Raw genomic sequence first — 27873 nt, forward strand, 5'->3', positions numbered from 1 at the left:
AGTTTACTGCCTATGTTTTCTTCTGGAAGTTTTATGGCTTTAAACGGTTTTATATTAAAGTCTTTAATCTATTTTCAGTTGAACTTTGTGTATGCTGTAAGATACCAAACCAGTTTTCCCAACACCATTTATTAAAGAGACTATCCTTTCCCCACTGTGTATTCTGGATCCTTTGTCATTAATTAATTGATGATATATCTATGCATTTATTTCTGGGCTCTCCATTCTGTTCTCTTTATCTATGTGTCTTTAATAGTAACACTATATTGTTTTGATTACTAACTAGCTTTAGAATATAGTTTGAAGTCAGGAAACATGATGCCTCCACCTTGTTTTTCTTTCTCAAGTTTGCTTTGGCTACTCACGGTCTTTTCTGGTTCCATACAAATTTTAAGATTGTTCTATTTCTGTGAAAAATACTATTAGAATTTTGATAGGTATTGTACTGAATCTGAAGATTGTGTGGGTAGTATGAACATTTTAACAATATTAAATCTTCCAATCCATAATAAGCATGTAATATCACTCCATTTCTTTGTGTCTTCAATTTCTGTCATCAATGTCCTATAGTTTTTGTTTACAGGTCTTTTACCTTGCTAGTTAAATTCATTCTTAGGTATTTCATTCGTTCTGAAGCAACTGTAAATGAGATTGTTTTATTTCTCTGTTAGTTATTAGTGTACAGAAACCCAAATGATTTTTATATACTGATTTTGTATCCTGCAAAATTTACTGAATTTATTTATTAGTTCTAACAGCATTTTGGTGGAGCCTTTGGAGTTCCTACATACAATATGTCGTACGCAGATTATGACAGTTTTACTTCTTCCTTTTCAATTTGGATACCTTATTTCTTTTTCTTGCCTAATTGCTTTGGCTAAGTCTTCCATACTATGTTGAATCAAAGTGGAGAGGGTGGGCATTCTTGTCTTTTTCCTGATCTTGGAGGAAAATCTTTCAGCTTTTCACCACTAGGCATAATGTTAGCTGTGAGTTTGTCACATATGGCCTTTATTATGCTGAGGTATACTCCCTCTATGCCCACTTTGTTAAAAGTTCTTATCAAAAATGGAAGGTGAGGGGCACCTGGGTGGCTCAGTGGGTTAAAGCCTCTGCCTTCGGCTCAGGTCATGATCCCAGGGTCCCAGGATTGAGCCCCACATCAGGCTCTCTGTTCAGTGGTGATCCTGCTTCCCTTCCTCTCTCTCTGCCTGCTTCTCTGCCTACTTGTGATCTCTGTCAAATAAATAAATAAAATCTTTTAAAAATCTTTAAAAAATAAAAAATAAAATCTAAATAAATAAAGTCTTTTAAAAAAAATGGAAGGTGAATGTTGTCAAGTACTTTTTCTTTTTTCTTTTTTCTTTTTTAAAGATTTTATTTATTTGACAGAGAGAAATTACAAGTACACTGAGAGGCAGGCAGAGAGAGAGAGAAGGAAGCAGGCTCCCTGCTGAGCAGAGAGCCCGATGCGGGACTTGATCCCAGGACCCTGAGATCATGACCTGAGCCGAAGGCAGCGGCTTAACCCACTGAGCCACCCAGGCGCCCCTCAAGTACTTTTTCTGAATCTACTCAGGTAATTTGATTTTTAAACCACATTGACTGATTTTTGGATGTTAAACCATCCAAGTATCCCTAGAATATATCCCATTTGACCATGGTATATGATCCTTTTAATGTATGGCTGAATTTAGTTTGCTAATAGCTTAGTAAAGATTTCTGTATCTATGTTCATCAGGAATAATGGCCTGTAATTTTCCTTTCTCATAGTGTCCATATCTGGTTTTGCTGATGTTGTACAATGAGTTTGAAAGTGTCCCTTCCTCTTCTATTTTTGTAAGCATTTGGGAAGGATTGATATTAATTCTTCTTTAAATGCTTGGAAACATATAAGCCAAAGGTTTATATATAAGAATTTTATTTATTCTTAATTAGTAGGGTTAAAAAAATCAGAAATCAAGAAATTTAATGATGAAAGACTAGAAAAATGACTTAAAGAATATAACTATTAAATTATCTATGTTTTGAAAAATATTTAATTATTTGAAGGAAATCTGATAATAAATGAGGCAAGTTACAAAATACTGTTTAATATATTGCCAATTTTAAAACCTTTTAAATAAAAAAGGCACTAAGAAGTTCTTTGCCAAAATGTTAAGAATAATTGCACCTGAATTTTAAAATTTTATTCTTTATAATTTTCTGAACTTTCCAAATTTTTTAAAAAGAACATATATATACAAGTAGGAGAAACCTTTTAAAAAATATTTTATTTATCCATTTAAGAGAAAAAGAGAGTAAGCACGAGCTGGGGTTGGGGTATGCACAGAGGGAGAAACAGGCTCTCTGCTCAACGGGGAGTCTGATGTGGGGCTCCATCCCAGAACCCCAGGACCCCAGGACCCACAGATCATGACCAGAGCTGAAGGCAGATGCTTAACCATCTCAGCCACCCAGGTTCACCAGGAGAAACTTTTAAATAAAGCACCATTAAGGGACAAAAGAACTCAACCACACTTTCCTTGCTCCCTTGCTTTCCCAAAGTATACCAGCCCTAAAGTTCTTCCACCCTCCTCATTTTTTTTTCTTTTCTCCTGAACACTGGAAGCAAGTAGTGTCAGAATTCTGCCGTTTTTCCTCTAGTGTCAGCAGAGTCATGGCTTTTCACGGGTCTGGTTTTCTAGCCACACTCCACTAAACTTTTACTGAAAAACCTCACAAATGAAACTGGGTTCCTCCTAAGTTTTTCTGTGATCATTTGGTTTAAAGAAATTAAAAGTCTGAGTAAGGCAAACTCCAGGTTTGGGGGTAAACCAGCTGGCTGGAAAACTGGGCTGGTGCAAAGCAGTTTTTCAAAGTGCTATGCCCTATGGCAGGGTAGTTTTCAATAAACGTCAAGTTGAGAATATTTAAGTAGCACCCAATTTACTTTTTACTCCCATAAAAAAAGGGAGGGATGAAAGAGTGGAAGTACAGAAATGGCTCCATTAAAATCCAGTTGAGCCAACAGCAGACAGGCAACCCATGGAGCTCACTGGAAGTATTATATAGTTTGTGATGATAAAAAAGAACTCACAACTCTTCTTTTTCTTGGATATGTCTAGGTTTGTGTTCTAACCTGAAGCCTTACTGAAGGGCACTACTTGCTTTGGCCAGGAAATACTTAAATTTCTTCAGTGGTTACTTGCGGACCCTTCAGAAGCTTAGACCTACTGGGCTCACATTCAGAATGATCCACTCCAAGGCTGGATAAAGTAACTCTGATTAGCAAAATGTAAAATAAAAGCTTTTTAAGTATTATTTTCAGGAAGAGGGGAAATAGATTTCATTTCATTAAAGCCTTCAAATACCTTGGAAAAATGAAGATGCTTACATGAAATCCTTTCATGAAGCAGAAACAGGGGCAATGCAGAGAAACTCTCAGAAGGTGACATGTCATGCCTGATCTGGAGCTTAAGGTGCTGACCTGAATGCTGATCAAATGAGACTGGTATTTGATCCAATAAATGATGAGGTATGACATTAAGTATATATTTGAAAAGCACGGATCTCAATTCCCAAAGGTGGCTTGATGGTAATTAGTTGATATTCCAAAGCATTTGTCCTACATTCTGTAAATGAAACAAATAGTCAAAAACGGCCTGTGGTATTCTGTCCTGACTTCCATTTCGGCCAAAAACATTTATTTAAAATAACAGCAGAAAAGTGTGTCTTGGTTACTCCTTGGTCAATGATTTGCCTCCCAGAAGTCTGGAATTATGCTTAAAGCTCTCAGCATTTCTGCCAATGTGAGAGTGTGGGTAGGGAAAGAGAGTGGGAGAGAGGACATCAAGCCCACCCAACTCCCGGAAATTTTAAAGAAAAGACAAAACTTTCCAAGAGAAATAATCATTTTGGTAAGTGAAACCATTTGTAACTTTAGAGGAGTTTTTTTTTCCCTCCAACATATCATAAGAAAAATCCACACTGTGCACTAATAAGCTATAAAGCTTTGGTTTAAAAGGAAGGGTCAACAAGAGCTAAAACCACTAATGTCATACTTCAAGAAGGAAAAGTGGAGGGCAGTTACGCGCCAACACTTTCATGATCCCAATAAAAAGTCTCACCCAGGCTAAAAACTATCTGCCAAATTTATGCCAAGAGTAAGCTTTAGAGCCAAGCTAAAATCTTCTGTGCATTTAAGGAGTGCTATAAAAATAATGACATATTCAGCATCCTGGGAGAGTCTTTCACTTACAGAAATAAAGCAGAATTATCCAAATAGGAAGACAGAAGCTAGGAGAGAGGAACAGAAACAGAAGACAAACTAACACAGACAGAGGGGAGAAAAGAGTGAAAGGGAGCAGGGACAGTCAAAAGCAAATGTAAATAGCCAATCTAACACCCACAAGAGAGTGATCTGCTCCCCTGGCAAACAGAACAGCTCCATTTTTAAAGACTGAACAAAATATATTTACATATAAAACAAGCATCACTAAAGTCAAATCCATTTGGGCAGAACTATTTTGAGGTTCCAGCACCACCCCCAAGATTTATTTATTTATTTTAGAGAGAGAGTGCACTGATGAGAGGGGGGCAGATGGAGAGAATCCTCAGACTCCCTCCAAAGTATGGAGCTGGACTCGGGGCTCGATCCCATGACCCATAAAATCATGATCTGAGCCAAAACCAAGAGTTGGATGTTTAAATGTCTGAGCCACCCAGGCATCCCTGAGGTTTATCTTTTCAACGAGCAAAGAGGCTTATGGAGTTAATTCCTGTTCTATAGTCCCCACCAAAAGCCCCATGAAATGGCTAATTTCAGTTCAGTAGAGAAGTCAACGTATTCCTTTTTAAGCCAGGAAAATGAATCTCTTTCCCTTAAAGGACTATCAAAGCTGTCTCAGAATACTTCAGATACAACCAAATAATACAGGATCCCAGATTTTAGAATCAGAAGAGCCTCTGAATGTCTAATCTAACAAACTTACTGTAGGAATCAAATGAGGATCAGGAAAGAAATTGTCATATTGTCACAATCTACAACTGGAAGAACTTGAGGGGGTGGGGGTGGAATAATAATTTCTGAGACTTAAACTGTTGCCTGAAATATCAGAATCTAACCTATTGATATTGGAACATATTCTCAAAGAAAATCACATATTAGTTCAAAATACAAGCTCTGGAATGAAAATGCCTGGCCTCCACCATGGGATCTACCACTTCTCCCAGTCTGTGTTCTCAATCATAAAATGAGGACAATACCATAACCAGTCCCCATAGGTATATAAACATAACATATAAAATAGCAAAACAGGGGCGCCTGGGTGGCTCAGTGGGTTAAGGCCTCTGCTTTCAGCTCGGGTCGTAATCCCAGGGTCCTGGGATCGAACCCCGCATCGGGCTCTCTGCTCAGCAGGAAGCCTGCTTCCTCCTCTCTCTACCTGCCTCTCTGCCTACTTGTGATCTCTGTCTGTCAAATAAATTAAAAAAAAAAAACAGCAAAACAAAAACTTTGGGATATAGTAAGAGCTATTGCCATAATCATCATCATCATCATCATCATTAAAATAAAGTAACAAGGAGAGAACATTTAATGAGTCCTTATTGCATACCTGAACTATGGCCAGAAGCTTTACAAATGTCATCTACTAATTTTCACAATATAGGAGATGGGTGTTCTTAAATCCTTCTGAGGACAAAGAGACTCAAGGTCAAACACCTAGTTGGATATAAAGACAGAGCCTACATTTGACCACAGAGTTCATGAGCTTCCACTATACACCTGCCTATTCTACAAATGTCTCTATCAAAAATATATTTGGGATGCCTGGGTGCCTCAGTCACTTTAGTGTCTACCTTTGGCTCAGGTCATGATCTCAGGGTCCTGGGATGGAGTCCTGCATCAGGCTCCCTGCTTAGTGGAAGCCTGCTTCTCCCTCAACTTCAGCTGCTCCCCTGCTTGTGCACACGCTCTCTCTCTCTGACAAATAAATCATAAAATCTTTAATATATGTATATATATATATATATATATATATATATTCCTTAATAAAGAGCTGTATAAAACATGCTCATGACAAAGAAATTCATATGGCACTGCCAAAGTGGAAGGTAGTACAGTGTATGTAATTTTTCTGAATCATAGCTCCTTACTTTGAAGAAAAAAAAAAGAATTACAGTTGAATATTGAACAACATGGGTCAGTTAAACATGGATTTCTTTTTATAAATAGAATATAGTACTATAAATGTATATTCTCTTCCGTATGATTTTCTTAGTAACATTTTCTTTTCTTTAGCTTACTATATTACCAGAATACAGTATATTAAAAAATAACATGCAAAATATGGGTTAACTGACTATTTATGTTCTCAGGAAGGCTTCTGGCCAATAGGATGCTATTAGTAATTAACTTCTAGGAGACTCAAAAATTATATGTCACTTTTCAACTGCACAGAGGGGTTCAGAGCCCCTAACCCCCATATTGTTCAAGGGTCAACTGTATAACAATACCTTAAACTCATGAGAATTTTATGAAGAATAAAGAAGATAATGTATGTGAAGTACTTAGCACAGTATATTGAGCAATCAAATATTATAAAAACCAACATTATTCATTTTACATAAAATTTAATATGCAATACAGACCTGTATTGGCTGCATGTAACTCAAGATTTAAATAAAGATGTTAAATATCCTATTTATTGTCTTTTAACATTACAACTTTCCCAAAATACACAATCCAGTTAGGTTTTCTTCAGAAGTAAGGATACACGTAATTCAAAATTATGACAATTTTCATGGTCACAACCTCAAAATATTTTTGTCTCAGACAAGGGCATCTAATAATTTGCATATAGCTATTTTTGTGAATGTTAATCATTCTGTATTCATTAATGTTCCTTAATAATATTTTTTATTCTTAAGACTATATTGCTAAAAAAAAAACCAATAATGAACCAAAAACAAACCGTAATGTTTATTCTTGAAACCACAGTGAACAAACTACAGTGAAAATTCTACCATCAATAGCAGGAAGTGACAGGGTCCCAATCTAGAGCCTCTCAGTTTACTAGTATTTTCTTCATATCAACCAAATAGAAGTCACTGTTTAGTTACCATTTTGCAGATGAAAAAACAGAGGCCTAAAATGTTTAGTTACCATTTTGCAGATGAAAAAACAGTGGGCTGGTTAAGACCCTATAGTTCCCATGCATTAATGGACAAGAAAAGCAAGCTAATACACTTATATCTCAAGTATACTTTCACATTTGAGCTGAGTTCTTCTTTCCAGATTTACTGGAGGACGAAATATTATTTTTCAGAATTTGAAGTGGGAGTTATTTCTGAATAAACTATACAAAACAAACCAGAATAATTTAAACATGTGAAAACACAAGTCCAGTGAATGGGATCTGAACACCCTTATAAGTTTCAAAGGGATGAAGAACCCCCAGATCTTTATAGTAATAAATATTGTAGTGTACAAAAGTCCTTTGGGAATCCCCACTTATATGTTATGCCATGATAGAAGATCAAGGTGTCAGGTCCATTTAGGATCAGGGCATTTTTAGCTTCTTTATGCTTTAATTCATATTTTGAAAAATCAATTAAAAATAATTCTAAGAGAAGTATAATCACTTTGCCTCCCTCTCTTCTATCCCCAAATATAGAATAAATTATGAATTTCAAACACTAATATTCTGTTAGTTTGCATTTGCCCACAAGTAGAAAAGAAATGTGACCTTGGGCAATCACTATTCTTTAGGGAAAGCCTTTTTCAGCTTGAGAAAACATTACCTGATTGATAGTGGCTTTCCTAGCTGAAAATAAATGTCTACTGCTTAAAGGTGAAGAGTTTCTCTGCAAGCAGCCGGGATACCTAGGTGAGTCATGGGTGAAACAGTCTTCAGTCACCAAAACTTTATCAAAGAGGCCTGACCAATGGCCCCTTAATATAGACATGCCATTCAGGAGTGGAGGCGCTGTATCTACTGACTTCTATGATGTACACAGTATATGATATAAAGAATAAATAAGGACAGTTCCTAGGTCAGATATAATGCTGTTACTTGCTAATCATATGAATGAAATCAAGGTAGGCAATTGTGGCCAAGATGCTGTTTAATATTCCGGAAAAAATTAAGGTTTCAGAGATTTATATCCTTGCTGCACCGCCTATGAGCTATATGACAAATAGACAAGCTCTTTAACATCCCTTACGCTCAGTTTCTTCATTTGTATAAACAAACAAAGAACTTGCAATGGTAACCTTTCAAATGCTGAAAACTATGTTTGGTGTTAAAGAGTTTCATTTATGTTTTATGGATAAAGCATGCACATGTTCTAAAAGACTACAGTGGGAAAGAAAAAAGTCTCCTTCTCATTTCTGTTTCCTAGCCGCTCAGTTCCTCTCCTAGAAGGCAACTACTGTGTCTAGTCAAATGCAAAAATTTGGTTTCAATATTCCATGCTGAAATGTTGAATTCATTAACATTTATTGAGTGCCTATTATATGTCAGAGCCATTCAGGGTGCTGTGGGGAGTACAAAAGATGAGCTCACAGTCGAGAATGGGAAATGGTATCCAACTAACTTTAATATGAGGCGATAAACACAACAGTAAAAGTTTAAGAACAGCAGAGAAAGTAATTAATTTAATCAACAGGGTGAATAGGAATAAAGAGTAAAATTAAGAACAGGTTTCAAGGCAAATGAAAAGTTGCAAGCACCATACCAAAATTTTACTAAGGTCTCTCTAGCTTAGGCCGCCTGCTTCAGGAACTGGGATCCTACCACAGCTCTAAAAATTTTCTGTAAAGGTATTCACTCATGGCTAAAATGGAAAAGTCAGCCCTACAGGAGAATGTCAAAGGGACTAGTATGTATGCTTGTAAGGGATCTCTTTAGGAAGAGAGAAACAGAGGGGTGAAACAAAAGTCTTTTCTCTTCCCATTCATGCAAACACTCATTTGAAAGGTATATAAACTCATCTAAAAAAGGGATTAGTAACTGGGGAATTCAAGTTGCAAGTGTAACTTTGGTATTCCCTCCGATCTCAACACGGAGCATTTATAGAATAACTGTGATCTTTCCAATATGCTTAGCACACCAAAGCAAAACCAGTTTAAGACTTAAGACACTGTGTTTTGCAGGGCTGCCTGGAACATCAGTACAAGTCATTGAACTGTAATGACATTACCAAAACGGTGGCAATTCTTCAACAAAATATTCTGGTTTAATGGAATTTAGGTCAGATCCTTATACGCTAATATCCTGGGTTCATGTATGAAATGGCTGAGCTTAAAAGGCAGTCCCAAATAACCATACAATGTTATGTCAGAAAGTTAGCCTAGTATTGCCAGAACAAAAACAAGTCCATTCCCTTAAGTGGATTTTTGCCAGGCTTGACCATAGATTCCAGAAAGTGGGAATTTGCTACAGTGAATGCTTTATAAAGATAACCTTAAAACACAAATTCACATGCCAGCCTAGAAACACAAAACGTAAGTGATTTGAGGGCCATAATTCCTTTATTTTTATTATCTGATGATGTAAAAGCTCTCAAAGATGAGAAACATACTACTTAAACATAATGCTGCTTTTTAAAAAATGACATAAAAGATGACTTGAAATACTTTGCCAAATATTCCAACAGATACCCACAGTTTACCAAAGGCTCAAACAAAGAAACAGTGACCATAAACATAAGGGCTAAGTCTAATAAAGGACTCTAAGCCAAGATCACGTTTGCTAAGTTTAAGTGACGTAATGGAGATATAAAGATGTGGCATTATTAAATTTTAATCTGTTTATGGTATATTTAAAGCCTTACGCTTAAAAAAAAAATTCGTTTAGTTGACATGCAGTTCAATATTGGTTTCAAGAGTAGAGTTCAATGGTTCATCATTTACATATAACACCCAGGGCTCATTGTGACAAGTGCCCTCCTTAATCCCTATCACCCATCTATCCTATCACCCACCCACCACCCTGCATCAACCCTGTTTTGTTCTTTATAGTTAGAGTCTCTCATTGTTTCCCCCTCTGTCTCTTTTTCCTGTTCATCTGTTCTGTCAACAATGCAACAAATATTGATTTTCCTCTCTGTGGCAAGCACCGCTACCAAGCATGAGAAACATAAAGCCAGCCCTTGTTCTTAAAGAGCCCTCTATTATAAGACATTACCTTCCCCCTCTTTTTCAAGGCATCCTATCCACAGGGTAATCCAATAATAATGCCAACCAAAGTTATTTTAAGCCAAGCAGTGACAGAGCTATCAGGATCCACATCTCCTGTTAAGTAATTCATGCCTCTTTTTCACTGTTTTTGCAGGCAAATTAATCTCGATCTCAATATACCTAAAAGTATCAGCATAGACAGTGACTTAAGAACTGCTACCAGTCTATCTCCAATTCACTCCTTCCCAGGGATAATCACGGATGTTGTAATATCTGCTTACCCAGCTTCTGTTTTCACCATACGCTTAGCTTCCGGAAAATATCAAACTCAAATGTGTTATTATTTAAAGCTGCACTTCAAATCCAGGTCCTTAGATCAATGAAAAAAAAATTCTCTTTTGGTATTCAAAAATTCACAGTCACAAAACATTAAAGTCACAACTTTTTGCAGGATATTAGGATCACATCAGAGGCAAGATTTAAACTTCAGCTCCCCAAATCCTGGCAATACAATGTTCTAATCCTATAAGAATACCCTATTCTGTGATTACTATGATAGCCTCTTAAATACTGTGAAGTATAGGAAGAAGGACAAAGCTCCTATTTTTCTTCTCTCCATTCACAACTTAGCACAAAGTTCTGAATATAAGCATTTTCTGTAACAACAAGCTACCTTTATAACATCCAGATAATTATAGGTTCAGGTCAAGAACTCTGGACCATATTGATTACATCTCTGTGCAATCAGGACCCTCCAGCACTGTTTGTATTCACGATAACAGGGACAGCTTTTAAGTATCTGTGACACTAAGAATTTTCAGTCCTATCAATGCCAGAAATGGAAAGCCAATGACCAGTCAGGCCTGTCAGTTGTTGCCTGAAGCAATAAGGACAAGCTGGGAATTCATCATACTGGAACTTCATCTGCCAGCTGCATTCACACATTTTCACCACCTGAATAGTTGATTCTCTTCAACTCCCACGTGGCTCATTTCAGCATACAATGTTTTGAAATGAATATCTGATCAGGCAGGGTAAAAAGAGGTTTGGACTTATCTGAGGTGTCACCCTAATGCACTTTAAGTAATTCTAAGTATCAGGAGCTAGGTGTCTGTAGGTCCCATGCTTTGCATATTTCTGAAATGGACCTGTGATCCTAATTAAATATGATTAAATGAGACAAGCCATGTAAAAACACCTAGCAGTGTTGGGCACAAAGCTGTTTATCAATAAACATTGGTTCTCTGTTTTTTTACTTCTATCTAAATGGTGAATATCCTGAAGATTCCTCCTAGATCACTGGGAGATGGGGACCTCAGGATGCCAAAGAAATTTAAGAATTACCCTAATTCTGTCAAAATTCTAAACCTTCACCCAAATATAAACCTAAGAAATACAGAAACATTTAAAATTGCCTCAGGGACATCAAAAGAAACCTGGGGTGGCAATCCTTATATCAGATCAATTAGATTTTTAGCCAAAGACTATAATAAGAGATAAGGAAAGACACTACATCATATTTAAAGGGTCTTTCCAACAAGAAGATCTAACAATTTTAAATATCTTGCCCCTAACAGGGGAGCAGCCAACTATATAAACCAATTAGTAACAAAACCAAATAAACACATCGACAGTAATACAATAATAGTAGGAGACTTTAACACTCCCCTCACTGAAATGGACAGATCATCCAAGCAAAAGATCAACAAGGAAATAAAGGCCTTACATGACACATTGGACCAGATGGACATCACAGATATATTAAGAACATTCCATTCCAAAGCAACAGAATACACATTCTTCTCTAGTGCGCATGGAACATTCTCCAGGATAGATCAGAGTGTGGGTCACAAATCAGGTCTCAACCGGTATCAAACGATTGGAATCATTCCCTGCATATTTTCAGACCACAACACTCTGAAGCTAGAACTCAATCACAAGAAGAAATTTGGAGAGAACCCAAATACACGGAGACTAAAGAGCATCCTACTAAACAATGAATGGGTCAACCAGGAAATTAAAGAAGAATTGAAAAAATTCATGGAAACAAATAAAGAAAACACAACAGTTCAAAATCTGTGGGGCACAGCAAAGGCAGTCCTGAGAGGAAAATATATAGTGATACAAGCCTTTCTCAAGAAACAAGAAAGGTCTCAAATACACAACCTAACCCTACACCTAAAAGAGCTGGAGAAAAAACAACAAAGAAAGCCCAAAGCCAGCAGGAGAAGAGAAATAATAAAGATCAGAGCAGAAATCAATGAAATAGAAACAAACAAACAAACAAAAACAATAGAACAGATCAATGCAACTAGGAGCTGGTTCTTTGAAAGAATTAATAAGAATGATAAACCCCTGGCCAGACTTATCAAAAAGAAAAGAGAAAGGACCCAAACAAATAAAATCATGAATGAAAGAGGAGAGATCACAACCAACACCAAAGAAATACAAACGATTAAAAGAACATATTATGAGCAATTATATGGCAGCAAATTTGATAATCTGAAAGAAATGGATGCATTCTTAGAGACATATAAACTACCAAAACTGAACCAGGAAGAAATAGAAAACCTGAACAGACCCAGAGCCAGTAAGGGGATTGAAGCAGTCATCAAAAATCTCCAAACAAACAAGAGCCTAGGGCCAGATGGCTTCCCAGGGGAATTTTACCAAACATTTAAAGAAGAATTAATTCCCATTCTCCTGAAACTGTTCCAAAAAATAGAAATGGAGGGAAAACTTCCAAACTCATTTTATGAGGCCAGTATTACCTTGATCCCAAAACCAGACAAGGATCCCATCAAAAAAAAAAAAAAGTATGGACCAATATCCTTGATGAACACAGATGCAAAAATTCTCACAAAAATACTAGCCAATAGTACAACAGTACATTAGCCAACAGTACATTAAAATTGCTTCAAGATTTCAGGATTTCAATAGTTTGACTCTGATATATCTAGGTATGATTTTCTTTGTTTTTATTCTATGGGGTACACTGAGCTTTTTGAAACTTTGAGAGTTGATATCTTTAACTAATTTTGGAAAATTTTCAGACTTTCATTTATTTCTTTGCCATTTCCCTCCTTGTCATCCATGTGTAACAATCACACATACATTAGACAATTTAACTCTACCCCATACTCCTCACACTGAGTTCTTTTTATTTCATTATTTTCTTCTTTTTCCACTTCGGGTTGATAATTTTTGACTTGTTTCTGAGTCTCTGATCCTTTCTTCTCCTGCATCCAGTCAGCTATTGAGCCCATTCAACAAATGTTTTTGACTGTATCATAGACATTTTTTTCTTTTTTTTAAAATTTTATTTATTTATTTGACAGAGACCACAAGTAGGCAGAGAGGCAGGCAGAGAGAGAGGAAGGGAAGCAGACTCCCTGCTGAGTAGAGAGCCCAAAGCAGGGCTCAATCCCAGGACCCTGGGATAATGACCTGAGCCGAAAGCAGAGGCTTTGACCCACTGAGCCACCGAGGCGCCCTTCTTTTTTTTTTTTTTTTTTTTTAAGTAGGTTCCACATCCAACATGGGGCTTGAACTCATGGCCCTGAGATCAAGAGTTGCAGGCTCTAAGGACTGGGCTGGCCAGGAGCCCCGTATTATAGATATATAGATATATACGTATCTATATATAGACATTTTAATCTTTACTTGAGAGAGAGTGCAGGAGCGAGAGGGAAGGCAATCTCAAGTAAACTCTGAGCTGAGAGCAGAGCCTTACATGGCACCTGATTTCATGACCCGAAGATCATGACCTGAGCCGAAACCAAGAGCTGGATGCTTAACTGACTGCATCACCCAAGTGTCCTCAACATTGTAAGTAAACTGTAATTTGTTTGTTTGGGTTTGTTGCTTTTTTTTTTTTTTTAAGATTTTATTTATTTATTTGACAGAGATCACAAGTAGGCAGAGAGGCAGGCAGAGAGACAGGGGAAGGCAGGCTCCCTGGTGAGCTTGATCTCAGGACCCTGGGATCATGACCTGAGCCAAAGGCAGAGGCTTTAACCCACTGAGCCACCCAGGTGCCCCTGTTTGGGTATTTTTTTTTTTAAACTATGAGTGAATACCTTCAACTACAAGCGTAGTTTGGTGCCCCTGCTTTTATTATGCTAAGACACCATCAGTTTTATCTACCATTGCTTATGCACCATCTGGACTTAATGTCAATGCAGTATAAAAAAGGAGAGGCAAATAATGACTTCACATTACTATAAAAATAGTTTTCACGCACAGACCCCTTCAAAGTGTCCTGGGAACTTTCAGAGATCAGTGGACCACACCATGCTAAGAATGAAAAATGGTATAGTTGTCTCAGGATACCTTCTTGGAGGTTCCTAATAAAGGTAAACAAGACCCTGCTTTGTGATCCAGCAATTCCAGGCCCAGGTATATGCTTAAAATTTATGATTTCACATGCAAAAAAAAAAAATGCATATCTGATAAAAAAAAGATTTGTACAGGAAAGTTTATAGCAGCTTTATTCATAAAAAGCTAAAAGCTGAAAACAATAGGGCAATGGATATATAAATTGTGTTATGTTTATATTATATTGCAATGTAAAAAAATGCATTAGTGTCACAGGTAAGATGTGGATGAATCTCGAAAACATTAAGTTAAATAAAAGAAGCCGATGCAAAAGAGTATCTATAAGATAATTTCATTTACATGAAGTTCAATATAGACAAAACTAATTTATGATGATAAAAGTCATAGTGATAATCTCTAGGTCAAAGGTAGTATATTGACTGGAAGGGCATGAAGGAACTTTCTGGGATGATGGAAATAATCTAATTTGTTCTGAGTAGTGATACATACAGGTATAAAAATACATCAAGTTCTATGATTAAGACATGTACATTTCTGCTATATGTAAATTATACCCTCCCTAACTTAAAAAAATTCCTCAAAAGTGATCCAAAGTACACACTGATAGATTTTTCAACCTGGAAGGAGCTTTGGAAATAATCTACTTCAATTCCTTCATTTCTTATGGGAAGAAAGCCTTGGGTTTCAAAGCAATTTACCAAAAAGGCAATTACAGGCAGAGTTAAGACTAGAACCAAAGATTTGTTAAGTTACTACTCTATTCTTTCCACTACACCAACTTTTCAAAACAAGACTTTCCCCGGGAACAATTATTTTCACTTTGATTATTTGCTTTAGCTTTTCTCTGACAGTTTTCAACAATATCCAGGGGACTATCATGAGCTCTGGTTCCGACTAGTTGCCCGGGTGAGGTCCCAAGCTGCTTTTTAATTGCTCACTGGGCTTACATATTCAATGGGGAGAGACCCTTTTGTTTCTTTCTAAGTTTATAGATGGCACCTATAAGCATAAGCCTCGGACACAATTTAAAATAGTGTGGCACTAACAGTTTGACACTAATGTCACTAAGACAAATGGAATTCCCGGTTCAGACTTAAACAAATTCTAATACTGCCCCCAATATTGTCCCTCTGCCACTACGGTCTCCAGCAACAGACTGCATAAACAGTCTGGCCTTGTATTAAAGATGTAGTAATAAAGGTACAAAAAAGAGAAGTTGGGTCTTTTGGCCAAAAAACGCCTTGTAAATATATGGTACCCCAGTATATCAACAGAAGGGAGAATTCCATCAATTGCTTCTCAAAACGCTTAGGAAAAACTTAAAGCCATGTCAAGGACTTGATGCTTGCAATAGAGAAAGCGAGGTTTTAGTTAACACAAAGATTTATTCAAAGAAGCAATGTGTCATCAGAAAAAAAGCTTTCCCAACAGCTTCTTCTACTTCTCTTTACAGTTTGTTCATCTTCAAGTGGGGCAATCTTTTTTTTTTCTTAATTGTGCTGAGCTAAAATTTTCCACATTGTTAACTTGAATTTCATCTTTTAACATCCTACAAATATTAAAAAAAAGAATGAGAGGAATATTTAAATCAGAAGGAGAGGGATGAGGCCGATCACCTTCGACAAAAAATTTTTGATTCTATACAGACAAGTAGGTGTTCATCAGATTAGAGTTGAAATAATGCATAAACTTTCTCTTTTCTAATAAAAAAAAAAGCCAATCTTAACATCTGAGTTTGAATATTTGTTAACTGTTTCAAGAATAAATAGTGTCAAAGTAAAATTACTGACCTCCTTTTTCCCCTCTGAGGGACTGTTCACAGGTCACGACTAAGCCTTCTTTTAATTTCGCCCTCATCCATAATCCTCTTACTGATCCCACATAGGCTCTGAATACTCAAGGTACAAGTATGCCTGGGCTTTTCGTCACCTTATAATCACAAAGAATATCTGGAAGTCTACTAAATGAAAACCACATCATGTATGCAAAGAAATATGTCAAAATTTCTAAAGAACTTGATTATCTCTCATATCTGAGAATTATTTTAAGAAATAACGAACACATCTCTGCCCAAAAAAGTAAAACGATTTTTTTGCACTGGGAATCTTAAATTCTTTCTACAGATGCAGAGAAGACCAGATACATAGGAAATAACACCTGTTGAAAGTTTCGGTGAAATGTTCAAGGCCATGATTTCAATGTCATGGTTTTGTCATTCAACTCTAGTTTTTGAAATCATGGCATTAAGTAGCCTCACCACTGGATGACTAAATGGTGTTTCTTACAAATCTCTTTGCTTCTTACCACCAGCATCTCTTGTGTCTTCGATGGCTTTAAGACACAGTAACTAAGTCTTTCCGCCTCAGATTGGAATGAAAACTGTAGATACAGTGAAATATAATCCCTTGGAATATTCTTCCCTCAGCACTTCACAAAAATCTCTGTAAAATAAAAGCATGCCTCTATATGAACATCCCTCCAGCAGAGATTTGACTTAAATAAGCTCCTCGTTGCCTACCCAATTGTACTTCTCAAATAAGTATTGTTTTGTTTTTTAAAATGTCCGATGCACCAAATGCTAAGTACATAAAGCAGGCATAAATGATCATTATAAAATCAGTCAAAGCAGGCATAAATGAATCATTATAAAATCAACTGAATCAAACCAATTTGCATTTTTAAGTGTCTCATTTTCTTCAGTAAACAAATATTTTGATAGTGGGAAAAACTGGGTGCTGAAAAAGTATCTTCTGGATTAATGAATTTCTTAGAAATTATTTAGATTTCTTTAATTGTACAACAAAAATAATATTTCTCTTGAGTCCAGAACTCTGTCCCTACTTATAGAAAAGTTTATTTTAACACTAATTCCTGATTTATCGAAGCCTGCTCTAAAGTGTAAGAACTCATTTTACTTAACTGTCTCAATTTTCCTTCTCCTACTATCATCTTCCATAGGAATGTACATAAATGATGCCCCCACCACTTCCAATAATGTTTTTTCTATACAATGTTTATTTCTGTAGAGTTGGACAAAGGTGTCTGCTTTCACATGAGCCAGGAATAAGTCTGTCTTTCAATCTCAGATGCTTTGAGTTCTTTATTGGTAAACATCAACTGCTATAGTAAAGCCACAAACGAAGAGAAACAAACTTAGGATGAACTAGATCTTTCTAGGCTTTCTGTCTGGATGACTCCAAAGCCACTTGAGAGTTGCTATTAAGTTACCCAACAGGTACAGTTCACAAGTCTGGAACAACAGGATCAGTCACCGAGGTGGGAAACAAAGTCTGAATGAGGCATGGCCAGCTATCTTTCTACTTTCTTTTCAGAGGTCCTACACCTTTATCAAAAGGACACATGTTATAAAGAACAAACAATGAGAAGAAATTCTCAGATACCTAACCAAAAGGAATGTACAGAGAAAAAAAGTCCTTTGTCTAGAAACGTTATCTATGATTCAGAGACACCGATGTTAATGAAAAATGGAATGGTTCCTTCAAACCTTCTTTATTCTGGGTAACCTAGATATAAGGGTAAAATTCTATAAAGTATCCTTCCAGAATGGTCTTCTCCTTAAGTCCAGAAGGGAACATCTCATAATTACCTAAACTCAAAATTTTAAGTAGGATAGTACCCTTTTGAATCACCAAAAGTCAAATGTTACAGGAATGACATCTCCTTAGGAAGCAGTTACAAATATTTATACACATATTTATACAGAGACAGTAATAAGCTGGTTCATTGACTTTTAAAGGCATAGGATTTATGCCATGCCTAAATCACTGAAGTTAAGAAAAACATAACGTAATTTAGGGAATGTTCTTCTTTGTGAAGGAGTGAAGAAAAGACATACTAGATGATCAAGAAATTATAAAAACAAAATTTCTTAGCTTTCAGTTTCAATAGAATAACACTGCCAGATAAATATATAGATATCTAAAACATAACAGGCTGGCCCACGTTATAAAAATAAAATACTTTCATTCTGAAGTGTGTTACAACTGTCAAAAGATTTAATCATATCACATTAAATTTCTAAATTCTATGCCTCTGAAAAGCAATTAATGAAAACTAATTAAGCCACCACTAGTTTAGACAGAGAATGAGCTGTCACTGGAAATAGAAGGACAGTTATAAAAGGTGCCATAGGAACAATTAAAAAGGCAATACATTTAGTTGTATAAATTGCATGGAGGTAAAACAAAGCAGTGAAGCCCAGTAAGAGGAGGTGCTGCAGCAGTCATATCACCAAGCAAAAGCAATCAAAACTCCAGAAAAGCATCTTCAGCATATGTAGCTAACTCCAACGCACAGGTCATAATCAGAGAAGTACTTCCTGGTTCATGAGCACTTGTACAAATTTATTAGACTCCTTTAATAGAAGAACCTGAAGCAGAATTTTCCCATTAATTTCCTTTTATAAGGAACCCAAACCATTTAATCTCTCAGCTTCCTAACTTATGAAAAGTAAGTCTATTAGAACAGTGGTCCTATTAGATAAAGTAGATTAAGCTTCCCCAACAAAACATTATTCACTCACTTAAAAAAATGTGTTGAACAAAAGGGATCCAAACCATTTGAGAAGCAGAGAATTATTATTTCATAACAATCCAATTCCTCATCTATGGGGTTTCTTTAGCTCAAAGTTAGAGAAAGCAGCACACACATTTCACTGCTCTGTCTCAGAAAGGAACTCTGGCTTTCTGGAATGAAAATAGGCTTAGAAAAATAACAACAGAGCTTAGTCACCAAGAAGTCCTTTCTCTACTCAAAAGATTAGTACTTACGGGCAGAAGCTCACAGCTGTAGAACAATATCCTAGAATCTCCTACACTGTGTCTCTGCTGCAAATATAAGTAAATCAAGGACAAAGATCTAGTTCCTTTTTCAAACATGAGTTGAAAAATTCTTCTTACGGCAGATTTAAATCAAATGATGGTTGCCAAGAGCTCACTGAAATTCCTATCTGGAACCTTATTACAAAGAGCTAAAACTGAGATAGTGCTACATGATAAATATGTAGTATTACCTCAGAGCAGAGTGCTGAATATGGCAACTTCTCATAACACCAGTAACTGCTTTAGTGACATGTATTTCACTTGCCTGGGAGTCACTTGACTCAAAAATTCACACTATGGCAGTCTGAGAATGTTGAAACCCCCCAACAAAGGCTACTACTGTAATCCTGAATCAAAAACTTCAGGTTACAATACAGCGCTGCCAGGATTCACGACGGTTAAATGATAATTCCAGATGAGCGGAATCTGTTAGCATTCTCAGACTGAAACTATCAAAAAGATGTATTGTTTAAGTTGCCCATCTCAATATTTCATTCAATTCAGGGGAGCAAGGATAGAGACTTCACACATTTCTGTGCTTGTTTCCAGGGGACGAACCATGGTTGCCGAGAGAACGCAGAGGGGCAAGTATGAGCTCTCTGAAGTAAGAGTCTACATTAAAAATGAAGGCACAGCCCTGGATATGGACAGCTAAATCAGACACAAGGTACAATCCACTGACCAAAGAATCGGAAAACTAAGAAAACGTACAAAACCATTCAGCTTTCAAAACTTCCAAATACATCCAGACACAGAATCAGAAACAGAAGCTTTAGTCTTTTAAAAGTGACCTTCACAAATCAGTTCTGTGTTTGTTTCCATTTTCTTTCACAGTTTAAGCCTCAATCAAATCAGCAGTCTCCAGGGATTTTGAAATTGCTATAGATTAAAATCCTCTCTGACTCAACTGTTTGGCTAATGCCGAGTATTTAATAATTCTACTCATAAGAGACGTTTTCTTGATGAAACCCTGCTGTATGCTTTCTTCAGATGCTCTGCAGCTGCATCAAAAGAGAAAGCATCACTGTCCTTATTTTATCAATACATTTAGAGATGAAAAAAATGTATTGTCATAAACAGGTCTGTTATTTGGCAGATGCAGCAGAAAACAGTTTGATAATACTAATGCAGCAACCATCACCTACAGAGGCAAAGATCTACTCGCAGGTACTAATGGTACATATCCATGGCTTGGCTCCAAGGAGAGGAGGTTAATAACTGTGATAGATAGACTAAAAGTTAAGTTAATGAATTTCTAAACTTTATGCTTTCAATAATAAAACCATTTAAGCTACAGCATTTGGACTCTCTACTTCCACAGACCCTTTGATACTCAACAGGTTGAGTAAATTGAATCCATATATTGTATTTACGTTCTCTGTCAAGGTTGCTTCTCCACATTTGAGAGATCAAAGGCAAAACAGTCATCAACCCTGTAGCCTTCAATACTGTGTTCATTACATTTAATCAAGTGCCAACCCCACCGCATCATTCACCAACCTTAACAATACTTAAATGCATGGCATTGTTTAGCAACAAATGTAGGCACAGTATTGTTTTAACAAACACACACGTGTATACATGCACAACATGCACGCACGTCCCAAAATAAACAAACATACAAAAAGAGGAAGGCAAAAAATATCATTCTCTCCATTGTGCAGGAAAAGAAATTTAAAATGCGCACAACTATCAGGCACACATTTTGGAGGTGGTTTCTACCTGAGGCAGCATCAATCACGGTGGAAATTCCCCTTCGATCAGAGACTGGACGGGATGACCCTGGCATGCTGACTGGGTCAGAGCGGACCGGCTGGATCCTGTAAGGCAATTTAATTTAATTCACATATGTTACCAGCATCAAAACTGCCGCGTGCTGCAACAGACCTTAAATCAGGAATGCTGGAATAGGCCAATCCATTAAAGAAGCATTCATTCTAAAACGAGACAAAAAGGGGAACCACAGTCCCTAACTCTTGCACAAATCTAATGCACTGCAAATATTTCCTACACTCTGGACCTCTTCTCCTCTGTGTAATTTACTCAATAGATTTTAAGGGGTTGAAAAATTGACATTAACTGAAAGGGATAAATTTAGTAGGATGGGAATGGAAACAAAATACTTTATACCAAAACCCATGATATTTCCAAGGGACAAATCTGAAGAGTTTTGATACTTTTCAAATTCATGAATAGCACCATACCTCGTAACACCCACCATAAAAGGCAGCATATATTAGATTTGAAATTTTGAAGAACTCCCTTACAATCCTGAGTGAAAGTTACTTTATGTATGATAAGAAGCATAGAAAAACAAAGCTGTGTTGGAATGTGATGGCCACAGGTTTAGCTAAAGTCACTATTATCTGAGTTACCACCATAAAATTATCAATTAGCATGTAAGAATCAATTAGAGTATCAGCAAAACTGCAATATACTACATATAATTTCAAGTTGCTTAGGAATGATAAATCTATAGATGCCAAGAGTCGCTTTCCAGCTGTATTAGATAAATACTATTAAGATTAAAAAACTGGTATGATTAGAAGATCTGAGACCCACACGCAACTTAGAATAAAAACCAGTTATAGCAATATAAGCATGCATTTTCAGTAATTCATTCATCCAATGACTATCTACTGAATATTAAACATGTGTCAGTATTATTCTAGGGACAGGCAGAAATAAAACATGAACTAGACGGTCTATGTGTGGATATGTGGTCTAGCACATGACTGATGTAAAATAAAAGTGTGAAAATGAGTGAAATAGGCAATAAGAGCTCAGAATGAGAAAATGGAGTAATGAATACATGGTCCACAGCAGACTTAAAGATCTCGTGGAGGTAGAACAAGAATTGGATGTGGACACAGTCATAGGCTATGTATATATGCAGAGGAGCAAGAAGCACTCCTTCAGCATAGAATGAGAACAAACAGACCCTTGGATTGGTAACTAAACATGACAAACGCAGGGAAGCTTAAGGAGCTTGATTTGGCTGAAGCACAGAGTTTCCAGTGGATCCAGGTGGAAGATAAGGGGTTGATAAATGCCATGGGACAGATTATAGAAGTCTGAAATGCCAATGAACAGACTACAGAAAAAGAATACTTACTAAAATCACAGTTTAAATGTTTGTGTATTTGTTTTGTGAGAAAAGTACTGAGAACAAAGACTGGTTGCTGCCATTGCAGACAGCAGGTACCACCTAACCTTTGTTCTACCCTAGCTGATTGCTACACCAGTCATGGTAATCCTATCAGCTCATGGCAGAAATTAATCAGCTCCATGATGGGCAGGCCTAAGCAAATTTGGGGCAGTGAGAAAAGAGGAGCCATTTATTTGAAATGTCTGGAAAAAATGTTTTCTGGTTCTTAACAGAAATAAGAAAATACATAGTTGGATATGGTCAGTTCATCCAAAGAAAAGCCCCTTCCTGGTCTAAACAACTTACGTGGGTTAATAAATTTCCTATCATTAATTCAATTTATATTAGGTTTTCTGAATAATCGAGTTGTAGGTGGAGTAAAACAAGGCTGGCCATGAACTGATGTGTTGAAGCAGATACATGGGGGCTTATTCTATTATTTTCTTTAGTTTTAATTATGTTTATATATGTTCAAAATTTTTCCATAATAAAAATGACAAAAATAAAAACAAACTGGTAGAGGTGATAGAAATGTTCTGGAACTGGATAGTGGGGATACCGTCCAACATAGTGAATATACTAAAAACGGCTAAATTTTACCGTGAATTTTGTTATGTGAATTATGTATCACTTAAAATAAAATAATGTAAATGAGGTCTGAGGATCAAATGTATAACACGATGACTGTAGTTGATAACACTATATTATATAACTGAAATTTGATGAAAGTAAAACTTTAGATGGCCTCACTAAAATAATCATAATACATATATACTAAATATGTGAGCTGATGGATGTGTTAAGTAACTAGATGAAAAAAGTAAAACAAAGTAAAAGGAGCTAATCTTGAGTAGAAAACTAGACTTTGTATCTTAGCTTCTTTTACATGATCTATTTCTCAGATCTAAAAATAAATATCTCATTGACCTTTTTTTAGTTTAACTCCTGGCTCCAAGTAAGGAGCTGCCATGAGTTTAAGCTAACCCTTGGTTCCCTTCTGGACATGACAGTAAACTCTATACCTGCCTGCTCCCCCCTTAGGGTGGGATATAGGGAGGTTGACTGTCACAGCATCACATCATTCTTAGTGCTGTCTTGTGGAGTACAGGAAAGGTACCAGGTGTAAAGAGTCGGCTGAATAAAGAACATCTAATAAATCTTTTACAATTTGAAGGAGAATATAAGGATAACAGCCATAGTGTCATTGTACATAGCCTAAAGAAATGCAGAAGAAATAGAGATGAAGCACTCAGAGCAACAGGAAACAGGAATGGGGAGAATATAAATACTTGGATGTCTAATGGGATGCTAGGCCGGAAATGGTACTAAAGAGGCCACTTATAATTCAAATTATGTAAGTCAAATCTGAATTTCCCATCAAAACTGTGTTCTAATGGAAGTTAAGGTTTTAACCAAGGGCCCATATGCTCAGATTTTTAAATATAAATTATAAGAGCAATCAAAAGAAATGTATAAGATAAAGGTATCTAAAGTTTAGATTTATCCAATCAACAGGACCATAATTGGGGCGCCTGGGTGGCTCAGTCAGTTAAGCATCTGACTCGGTCTCAGCTCAGGTCTTGATCTTGGGGTCCTGAGTTCAGGCCCTGTGCTGGCTGTGGAGTCTATTTAAAAAACAAAAACAAAAAAAAAAGGACAAAATCTAATCTAATACATACAGCTTAAAATCATTTAAATGACAAATACTGGGAGTGCTTTAGTGTAAGAAAAAGGAAAGCCCCTGAGGAAAATTGTAGAAAGAATTTAGGACAGGGGCTGTCTAAAGATGCACGTTAGAGAGCTCTTAGGTGAAGGGCTATGTTTGAAGTAAAGAGTCATGAGCAAGCTGGAGGTTACAAAGCAAAGGAACAGAGCTGCATATATAAGAAGCTAGAGATATCCTCCAAAGAAAAGGGACAAGGGCTTATTATAGTATGAGGTGACAGTCATCAGAGAAAAAAAAGAATAAACACCGTTTTATGGGTTTTCTATTTAAAATGCCTTATTATTAACATTTGAGTACTCAAATGATTTATAAACATGAATGACTACACACTGAATCATTAAATTGAGGGCTGACAACTTCCTGAAAATGGACAATCTACAGCAGATTACATTTGACAGTACCAGTGAAAATGGGTTTAGCATTCAGTATCGACACTATTGCCTAACATCTTGAGGGAAAAGTTCCACTTTTGAAAAGCTGAAAGACATGCTAGGTTTAAAAAAAAAAAAAAAAAAAAAGCAAAAATGTATGTATGGAAGAAAGAAATAAAGTACAAACAAACAAAAAATTAAGACACTGAAAAAGATATTATAGGAGACATGTTTCCATTATGCCAATTAGTTTTATTTTTAAACCAAACTCTACACCCAATGTGGGGCTTTGACTCAGGACCTGAGATCAGGAGTCTCGTGCTCTACTGACTAAGCCAGGCAGGCACTCAATAAATTACTATTAAGGAAGAAACATTAGGCCTCATCTACAACAGCTTTTGCATTGTTAGACAAACAGATACCGACAAAAAGATATATAAAAATGTATTTCCAATATATAACTGGGACACATTTTTCATAATTTTTAAAGGAAAAGATCTATTTTATATTCAAGTAAGAACTTTTTGTAAGAGAAGACAAGATAAGAGAGATTACGTTGCCTTAGACTGAGCCCTTTATTGTTGAATCAGAATGTGTCAGGTCTGAATAGAACAAATTAAACTGGTAGGCAAACCTGAGACTACAAAAGTCAAAAAGTTCTCAGTTGCTTTAGAAAAAAAATCTTTAATAATAAAAAGCATACTTCATAAACCTTATACCGTGATTCTTACAAGTGAGGGCCAGAGCACGTATATGATGAATAAATGTGTGTTTTTGTGTGTGTGTGTGTATTAAACTATAAGTGAATTTATATCAATTCTTTCTCATCCAAAAACTTTTTAAAACCTAAAAGAAGGAATAAGTAGGATTTAGATGAAGTTAGTTGAAAGATGAAGATCAGGAAGGGAAGGTACCCTCAGACTTTAAGCAGTTAGAAATATGAGGAAGGCAGCATAAAATGAGAATTTTTTTTTTTTAATGCACTGAATATTAGATTTAGGGAAATATAATCTGAAACACAAATATTTATTGAATGTAAGGAGATCCCACATAAGATCCCCAGCAATAATAATGAATCATAAGCTACAGTAGATGTATTTTGTACCACAAAACTGTGTCGAAAAGGAAAATGTCAATATTACCTAGGATGCTCATTAAAAATGAATATATTAATCCAGTCAAATTACTCCTTAGTTCTTCTTACCTGAGACTGTTGAGATCAAGATCATCTGTGTCAAAATCCAAAAGGGGCTGTGGAGTATCACTTGGACCGTGAGACTGCAACACGGATGAACTGGATGATATGACTGTGGTTTGGCCTGAGGGATGGATGGTTTTGAACTGGAACTGTGGACCCATCCACAGACGTCTGTGGGGTCCAGTGTGCGTTACAATTTCTACCTGGAACAGATTACAAATCATGACTTAAATGTCTTATGACCTCCTTTTAAGAGCCTATCTGGATCTTCCCATCCTGCCTCCAAACACCCTCCATGCCCTTCTTAACCCAGTGGGAGAGGTACAAGGCATTCACATTCCCAAGGCAATGGTAATCACAGCCTATATAATCATTCTCTACATCCCTCTAATGGTTTTTACCAAAATAAATAAAAAATTCGTTTTGTGTGTGTGTATGTGTATTTATATGGGTGTGAGCATGCACACGCACACACACAAACACACGTTCCACAGTAATACAACACAAAAGTCAAAGAGTAAAAGGACCAGTTGCCTGCCTCTCATATAACTAAGACCAATTCCCTAGGGACTACCTTCTTCATTCATTCATTCTAGACAGTACTTACCACTTACTACACCTATCAATCCACAGATTAAAAGTAATTCCTTCACTGAGGATCAAGCTCATGACAAACTAGAAGCTGTTCTTGAACTATCCAAGGAAAAGAAAAGGTCTGAAATAATTTTCAACACCCAAAGCCAGTTTCTTTCCATAATTAAATATTGGAATATTTACTATGCTACCCTCAAATCCCCCCAAATCAACTTTTAAATGAAGAGAGTAGTATATACTTTCTCTCAGACTAGATTTGTCTTCAAAATACCATTATTTAATTAGAATGTTTCCTCCACTACCACAAACACTGACACAGGCATTGTTAAGTGCTATGAAACAGTAATACTGTTTGTGAATTTCATGCTCTATGGAGGGGACAGGGAATGGTGCCAATATTAAAGACTTTAGAGACAAAGCAGAGTGTAGAAGATACAGAGTAAAACCTGAAGATAAACATATCATATGATTTCATAAGTGAGCAACTAGAAGAAGAGACTAAATATGCAAACGTTTGGTGAAAGACTACCTCTTCAAGTCTTTAACTGCTACATCTGTGTCTGTATATACACTTTATGGAACAGACTTCCCATGTGCCATAGTTTTGCCCTGAGTTCTTTCATATTTAATCACATTTCTCTGATAGCGGTGATTAATTCCTAACAAAACATAACTGAAAAGGTTCACAGAGTGCAGCTCTGTGTTTGGTAAGTCCTAAAGGGCAGAAGCATCACGGTCTTGGAACAATATTCTCATTCCCACTAATCACAGGGCGAAAAACACTCAGATTTAGGACAGCAATTTCTAATTCAAGTAGTTGTATTCTGCAATGTAAATTAGGCCACAGATAAAGCATTCTGTGTATTTTAAGCTCAAAACCATCCGTGTCACAGAGCCGAGAGGTAAACAGATGCCTATGCAATTTCACTGAGGCGATGGCCAGATGTTCCTATTCACTCTCCTGTTGTGTGCAGTACAAACATATTGTATATACTTTCACACTGACAGCACACATTACCCCTTTTTCTAATTGAAAAGTTGAAGTGAAGGACAGTGGTTTCTTTGCCAGCATTTTTGTTGTTGCTGATGTTTTTTACTTTACTGTGGTATTCTCAAGACAGGAGGCACCTCCATATACCAGGAACCGAAGCACTGGCCCTCCTTCAAGAGGATTCCTACGAGTACTTCAGGTAATGAAATGTATGTCACCTAGAAACAATGTGGATGCTCTGGCTTCCAGATTCCTTTTAGTTTTTCAGGCTACCCTCCCTGAGAAAGCAGTGAAACTGTAAGGCCTCCATGAGGCACCTGTCTGATGACAAGCTGCTTGGATTGGTAATCTGAGACAGGTCATTAACTTCACCAAATGATGTCAGACTTGAGGCAGACATAACAGCATTTGTAATGAAGTCATTCGTAATCTCATCATTTTGAAATCTGCTCAAGTATCTTTTATTTCAAAGCCCTTGAGATGAAGACGGCTTCACCTGGC

At 36.6% G+C, this 27873-nt stretch overlaps 1 protein-coding gene across 11 annotated transcripts in view; it reads right to left on the reverse strand.

Moving 5' to 3' along the window:
- BCAS3 (BCAS3 microtubule associated cell migration factor) overlaps positions 1–27873 on the reverse strand; it is a 584626-nt gene that overhangs the window by 238145 nt on the left and 318608 nt on the right. For all 11 annotated transcript variants that reach the window (XM_013053630.1, XM_045070195.1, XM_004747243.2 and 8 more), the window contains 2 exons: positions 25794–25990; positions 21067–21164 (listed from right to left, as the gene is read on the reverse strand). In XM_013053630.1, the coding sequence (XP_012909084.1) occupies positions 21067–21164; positions 25794–25990 (295 nt within the window). The remainder of the gene's footprint in view (positions 1–21066; positions 21165–25793; positions 25991–27873) is intronic.

Source organism: Mustela putorius, unplaced genomic scaffold (genome assembly GCF_011764305.1).
Source record: "Mustela putorius furo isolate JIRA1106 unplaced genomic scaffold, ASM1176430v1.1 tig00003962_pilon_pilon_pilon, whole genome shotgun sequence".
NCBI lineage: Eukaryota > Metazoa > Chordata > Mammalia > Carnivora > Mustelidae > Mustela > Mustela putorius.